Below are 7,611 nucleotides of genomic sequence, written 5' to 3' on the forward strand. Positions count from 1 at the left end.
GGACCCTCTCTGTGTGCCCAGGACAAGTGCCATCCTGCCCTGTCCTAGCTTCCACAAAGCCACTTGGCCGCAGCAGGACCAAAGGAGACAACTGGAAGACCAAGGAGAGGCTGCAGCCATGGTTCTATGGAGCAGGAAGCTTCAGTTCCGGCCACCTGAGAGACAGCCAGTTCTCTCAAGAGCTCCAAACCTGGCCTTCAGATCAAGAAGTTCAGATAAGGTTCAGATTACAGCCGTCCAACTCTGGGCCACAGAACCTCTCCAGGCTTTCCAAAGCCCTAGCCATTGCTTTCCCTCACTCTGCTACAGGCAGAGCGGGACCATCATGAGGCCTTAAGGAGTAAGGTCGTGCCAGATTGGGTCCTGCCCATCCTGCAACGTGGTGGCAGCAGCTCCATGCAGAGAAAGCAGCTACTAACAGAGAAGAAGGGAGTAACAGCCCTGGAGGGTGGGGAATCTGCAGGGCGGGGGAGGCCTGAGCACATTCAATAGAGAAAATTAAATGAATTTGTTTCTTAATCTGGAAGGAAAAAAATATTGAAGATCACTTATCATAGCTGGGAGATAAATGCTCCACTGAGATATTAGAAGGCAGACGGTAATTTTTTCCTGATGTCTTACAGAAGGGAACATGGGCTGAAAATGAAAATAAGATGTATAACTTACACATGTTAGAATTTAAGGTTTTACTATTCGCCTACTGTTTTTCCAGGCAGAGAACCAAGAACCAGCCGTCAGAGCCCCAGATTGTTGAAGGTTTAATGTCCCCATGGCAGTGTGAGGGAGGCAGTAGCTCATCAGGGCTTTTCACCAGGGTTTGGCCTTTGGCTTCTGCTGTTGAAGGACTTGGCCTGAGATGAAGCCGTCCCTGAAAGACCCTGGTCCTGGGTCTGAGCTGGGCTTTAGTTGAGCTCACTGGGTGCCCCCCTCCTGGTGGCCAACCGCAAGCGGATATATGTGCACACACACATGCATGCACGCATGCACACACGCACACACATACACACCCAATACACATGCATGCCTGCACACACATGCACACACATGCACACACATGCACACCCCAACACACACGTATACACACACATACCCACATGCATGCACACACACACATGCATACCCCAACATGCACCCATGCACATGTGCATGCACACACACGCACGTGCACACACATGCATACCCCAACATGCACACATGCACATGTGCATGCACACACATGCACGTGCATACATACACACATGCATGCACACACGTACACACGCAGAGCTACCATAGTCTGGCAGACTTTATCAGCATACTTGTCAGTTGTGAAACAACCCAAGTGCAGCAAAAGTTTGGAGGATTAAGTTGGCCTCCAACCAAGAGAGCAACATTTTCATTGGCTGGGAACTCCGTGGCAGAGGGTGGGGCTGCAGAGCACACAGTCCCCTGGAGGAAGCCAGAGTGCAAGGGCCTTGGGCAGGAGGAGAGCACTTCCAGCCAGGAGAGCACTATCTGTCCAGGGGCGGCATGACAGACAAGCAGCTGCTCTTCCCCAGGCTGCACTCCCCTTTGGAAACATCAGGGAGATGAGTTGCGACAAATTCTTTTCTACGCCAGCCAGGCCTCTGGGGATTTCCGAGCCCAAAACTGACTTCTTGTCATGCAGAGGTGAGAAGTGAGAACCTCAGAAATCACTGAAAAGAAGTGACTTTTTAGGCAAGGCCAGTCCCTTGTTCGAGGAGTAGAGAAAAATAATTTTTAAAAAGGAAACATTTAGAAAAGTCCGCCTGGCATGTCACCAGGTAAGAAGAGAAACCGTGAGCACCGCGGTGAGATAGGTACATGCTGGGCAGGTGGGCACTGAGGAGGCAGGAGTGCCAGCTCCCAGAGGAGCACGTCAGAACCACAGTCAAGGCCAGAGTTCTTTTGCTGGAGTGACCTCTGGAAGCCATGCAGTGATTGGAACCTCATTTCCTATCCCACAGAAGCTCTAATATTTGTTTCCTCCTCTCCTCTTTCCTCTAGCCCCTGTGTATGCACCAGCTCCCCGGCTGGACAAGGCGATCTGTTCGGGAGCTTATTCTCTGAAATAAGGCCCTGTCCTCAGTCCCAGCCCCCTCAGCTGGGATCTGCAAAGTGGCGCCCTTTGAGAGAAGCCTGGCCCTCACCCTGGACTGCCACACCTGCCAGGCCAGCTCTGCTCTGATGGCTCAGAGAGAGAAGGAAGGGAAGCCATACCTTTACCGCTGGCCTGCCACACTCCCCTCCATTCCCAAGCTCTCGACCACTCTGCCTCCTCCAGACAGCACCCGCCTGGTGTGCGGCCATTGGGCTCAACAGCTACTGCTAAGGGGGGGGTCCAGGTGAAGCACGGCATAAAGGCTGCTCTTTAATGAGGCAGCTGGCGCCTGTGAAGAGGCCAGATAAAAACAAGAGGGAAGGGAGGGGGAGCACAGATGGAAGGGAAGAGGTTTGGCCATTCAGCTTGTCTACACTGCTGCTAATTTGTATTGAGACCTGCACTTACTGCTAGCATGGGGTTGGGGCCCAGAGGCAGCTGATAGCACTGGGACAGGTGACAAGAGGGCCTGGGGCTGCCACAATAGAGCAGGGAGGAGGTAGTGGCTTCAAGAGGGTAACTCAGAGCATCTTCTAGGCTCAGAAAGCCATGGCAGGAGAGGCCACAGCAAAAGTGACATGAATGCTGTGACCTGGTCCTTTATTTTCACTACTGGACAGATGCTTTCTACTACTCTGGTTCTATTTTTGTGCGTTCAGTGAACATTGCTTTACAAAGATTGCTACTGATTTCCAAAAGTGCCTTGCAAACTGTTAAGCAATTTAAAACAAGGTGAGAAATCTTGCATATTTGCATAAAAGGAGATTTCAAAGAGTCCTCCCAAGGAGCACCCCCTTAGACTATGCAAATTCCTTCTCTACCTTCCCATTCAACTCACGGGATGTCACCTGGAACCACAAGGCTGCAGCCTAGCTCACCATCAATGGATGCCCAGAATTCACATAGCTCATGTGAGGTCTCAAGGATACCCAAGCCACAGAGTTGCATTAGGACTCATCATATGTGTCTCCCACATGATGCAAACACTGTACAAAAATTAAGCAAATCTGTGTTTTTCTTAGGATTTCCTTAGGATCCATACATAGATGTGTGCATATGATTTTTTGTTTTTGAAAAGGAAATACAATAAGTTAAAAGTGAATTTTAAGAAAAGAAGAGAAATCGCCCATAATAAGGCCATCCATCACCTTGGCCCCGTAGCTATTTACGTCTCCATACATAGTAGATACTCATAGCTTCTTCAGAACACTGCATATAGCTTCCCACCCAGGTTATGTGGGGCATACTTCACACTGCAAGGTTCAGAACCTTACGAAGCCCCATAGGAAGATGCTTTATAGTCAGAGAGACAGGAGTACAGGGTGTGTAAGGCTGATCTTCCTGTAACGGGAATGCGAAGTCCCTAGGCACCCAGACTCAGCTTGGCCAGACTAGGGAGTATTGGAGCAGACTAACACTGAACTCAGGTCCTGCACCCCAGAACCACAAAGCAAGCGTGTCCTTGCATTTCCCCTCCATAAACTGATGTTCTTTCTCTCACGGATGTTTTCCCCAACCCCCTGGCTGAGACAGGATGCAGCTGAGTTATTTACAGACCACAGCTTGGATCAAGTTGCTGAAGTATACATCCAACACAGAACCCATGCGCCATGCTGTTTCAAGAACAACTCACCCTAACAGACTCAACCACAACAGGAGGAGACGGAGAAAGAGAGCAAACCTCTCACAGCGTGGGCAAGCTAGAATTTCTCTGAGCTCCTCAGACCTCAACTTAGTCTCTCCACCAGACCCTGTGCCTCTGGTCCAAATGACTTGCTGCTGGGTTAAAAAGCAAGAAGGGCATTATAGCTTTAGGTCCACAGAATATCTCCTCCAGAGACAGAACTATCTGTGGGGGCTCCAGGAAGCCTGAAGAAGTAAGTCAGAAATGGACATTATCAATGAGCGTGGAGAGAATTCACTCTGAATCATAAGATGGTCCAAAATACTCTAGCCTAGCGCTGTCCAAAGTAGACTGTGAACCACATATATAGTTTTAGATTTTCTAGTAGCCACATGTTTAAAATTAAAAAAAAAAGTGAACCAAATTTTAATAATATATTGGAATATATTAACTCAATACAGTCAAAAGATTATTTCAACATAATCAAGAAAAAATAATTAATGAGCTATTTTACATTTTTTCCATACTAAGCCTTCAAAATCTAGTGTCTGTTTTACATGTAGAGCACATGTCAATTTTAAATTAGCCACATTTCAAGTTCTCAAAAGCAACACATGGCTTGTGGCTGCTTCATCTCTAGCCCATGAGCCAAGCGATCCCAAATTGTATCCTCTGCTTTGGTTTTCTCATCTGAAGTGAGGAATGATCTTTTGCATTAAAAGTGCCATTATCAATAATATTCAAAGAACAGGAGAAGCACAATATTGAGGATGAGAGAACTCAATAGACCAGCATCTATTTAATCATATTATTTCTTTTTGCATGATCAAATAATAGGATCCGACATGGTTCCATCCAAAACGAGGACATTTTTTCTGAAAATCTTTGCTTCCCCCTGCCCACCAGTTTAGCTTACATGTGAGCACTTAAAATATTTATGAGGTGCTGGCGATGGTGGCGCCTAACCTGCTTGGCTCTGAGAGTCCACTGTATCTCCTTTGTTTCTCAGGGGGCGAGGGTGAGAATACATCAGTCTTTCTGAGCCTACTTTGTCACCTGCTGATGGTCTGAGTCAAGACAGGCAGATCAAAAGCAAGGGCTGCTTTGTGCAACCAGAGCCAGGTGTCTGCTCTCTGCGGTGTTCACATAGCTCTCCTCCAGCTGGCTTCTGGCGTGACCAGAGCCAGGGTTGAGCTGACAAGTGGGTTCTGAAAATTGATTTCCTTGGGAGATGCTCTTTGCCCAGGACTAGTATCTTGTAGTCCTTAAGGCTTGCTTGAACAGTCAGGTCACAAATACAACCTGGTTGAGCACAGACACAGGCTTTGCCTGAGGTGCTGTCAGCAGACCTTAGTATCTGTTCTGTCAGATTGTAACTAATGCCCTACATGATTTTGAATGAACATCTTCACCTTTAAGTCTGGTTAACCATACACTACGTTCACCTATTCATTTAACAACTATTTATTGAGTACCTACCATGTGCCAGGCACTGTGGAGAAAAAAAATGAAGACCTGCCTACATTTAGTGAGGGATATGATAAGAGCCAGGAAGAGCTAAGAAGAAGAATCAAGGCAGAGTAGAGTGACAGGTGCTATTTTATATTAAGTGGTCAGGGAAGGCCTCTGAGAAAGTGACATTCAGGCAGAGACCTAAAACAAGTGAAAGAGTCATCTGACTAGATCAAGTAGGAATGTTCCAGAAAGGAATGCAAAGGAAGAGACTCTGAGGCCGGAGTGGGCTTGGGGTTCAGGAGCAACTAGAATCTTGTATGGCTGGTGTGTAGGGAAGGAGTGAGATGGGGAGGGGGATTGAAAGAGGGTTCAGAGGGATGGTGGGGCTATGTGAAGGACTTTGGATTTTGTTATAAGCCAGTAAAGAGTTTTGAGCAAGAGGGTTGGATACCCTGAAAAGATGACTCTAACCACTGTCTAAAGAACAGACTTCAGGAAGGCAAGAGGAAGTGGGGAGAACAGGATGCTACTGGGGTGGCCTAGAAGGAGAGGTGCTACTGGCTCTGAGTAGGGTGGGGCGGTAGAGGTGAGCAGTGATTGGATTCAGGCTACAACAGACCAAAGACTCTCCAAGGGTGGAATCTGGATTTTCAACAAGCATCGGATGCTGCCGTGGTCAGGCTGGTTGGGGAGGCGTTGTTGAATAGCTCCCCTGCTGCCAGGCTAGGTGTTGGCAGAAATGAGAAGATGAATGCAAACGCACAACACACAGGCAGAGAGGGAGGGGCCGGGGAGGTGGCCCACAGGCCAGGAGTCAGGAAGAATTGGCTCTGGTGCCAGCTTTGCCTCCTGTAAATCCTAAGACAAGTTTACCTCCTCAAAGCCCAATTTACCTTTATATGTCAAAATATAATTACAATATCTACCTCAGAAGATAGTGGTGAGGAGCAAATGATAAGATAATATGGAAGAAACCTTTGACAAACTATACCCTACCCACGTTATGAGGAACTCATTATCCTTATTATCTATGTGGAATGACACTCATTTGTGGGGCTCCGGTCTCAGAATCTCTAAGCCTTCCTGAAATCCTAGACTCTGAGAAGGTGGCTGAGATCCCAGTGACTGGCTTTGGTTAATGGGATTGAAATGTGGTATGGCCGGGTGTTCCCACGGCAGGTCTGAGACCAGGAGCTGTCTCAGCCGCACACATGTACCCACCCTTCTTTCTTCTCTCTCTAGACTTGTTTCCTCGGTGATTTCATCTACTTCACAGTTAAAGCACTTTAGAGATGATGCCCAAACCTAAATTCCAGTCTCAAATTACTATCTGAGCTTAGGTTTCCAAAGCCCAGTAGATATGTTTGTCTGGCTGTTCTACAGATTGCTCACAAGGAATCTCACAGGAAGCACTGACATCTCCCCTCAGAGCACTTCCTCTCCCACCTCCTCTGGCCCTGAGGGCACCATCCTTCATGGAGACAGCTAAGCTTCAGACATCTTTGATTCTTTCCTCTCACATACCCACGACCGCCATGCTTCAATATTTGTTGGCCTATGCGCTGTTAATTATCCCTTTGATATGCCCTTCATGTTTCTAACCCTCTTTATTCCCATAATCATTATCATTATCCTCCTTTAGAACTTCATAATTTGTTTTCCAGGATCTTTCACTAACTTATCTTTCTGAGTCTCCTCTTCCTATACTCTGCATACAATGATTGTCAGCTCACTAGTCTGAAATCACAGCTCTGATGACGGTAAATGTCTTATCTACGCTTAACATCAGTCTTTGAAAATAGAATAAATTCCATAATTTCTTAGTCTGCCACTCAAGGCCCACTCCTATTCTCATGTTTATCTCTCTGTGCTATATATGTCCATTGGATTACCTGATATTACATGAATGAGACCAATGTATTCTCTCTTTCAAATCTTTGCTCATGATGATCGCTACCACCATCGAGCATTTCGAGTCCTCGGCACCTTCCTGGGCCCTTCCTCTACGGCACAAGCCCTTGGAACAAGCCTGTGAAGAAGTACATCCGCCAGCGCTATTTTAAGTAGGAAGAAGTGGATGCTCAGAGATGTAGACAGCTTGCCCAAGGGCAGGGCCAGGACTGGAACCTGGGCTACCTGTCCACCAGGAGTACTTCCTTGCCCCTGTGATTCTTCTCTCCTCGGATTCTTCCTCTACTTCTACAAGCACAGCATTACCTGCCCCGGACACCACCAACTCTGAACACACTTTCTAAGTGTGGTGTGTCCTCCCTCACACAGTGTCATCGGTTCTGAACTTTTACTATAAGAATGGTTTGGTCATCTTTGTTCTGGTGAGACCCACCCAGAGAGGTCAAGTATCTTCAATAGGACAGGGAAGAATATCTTATCACTAAGTTATCCCAAGAGGGGCTATAGCTGGGCCTGACAC

The 7,611-nt window shown here is 47.3% G+C and overlaps 1 protein-coding gene across 1 annotated transcript in view; it reads right to left on the minus strand.

Annotated features, from left to right (window-relative positions):
* The window catches only part of FLI1 (Fli-1 proto-oncogene, ETS transcription factor), a 63,462-nt gene that overhangs the window by 43,371 nt on the left and 12,480 nt on the right, over positions 1 to 7,611 (minus strand). The window contains exon 3 of the mRNA XM_011380929.2: positions 1,987 to 1,996. Within this exon, the coding sequence (XP_011379231.2) occupies positions 1,987 to 1,996 (10 nt within the window). The remainder of the gene's footprint in view (positions 1 to 1,986; positions 1,997 to 7,611) is intronic.

The sequence above is a fragment of the Pteropus vampyrus genome, unplaced genomic scaffold (genome assembly GCF_000151845.1).
Source record: "Pteropus vampyrus isolate Shadow unplaced genomic scaffold, Pvam_2.0 Scaffold416, whole genome shotgun sequence".
Lineage (NCBI taxonomy): Eukaryota > Metazoa > Chordata > Mammalia > Chiroptera > Pteropodidae > Pteropus > Pteropus vampyrus.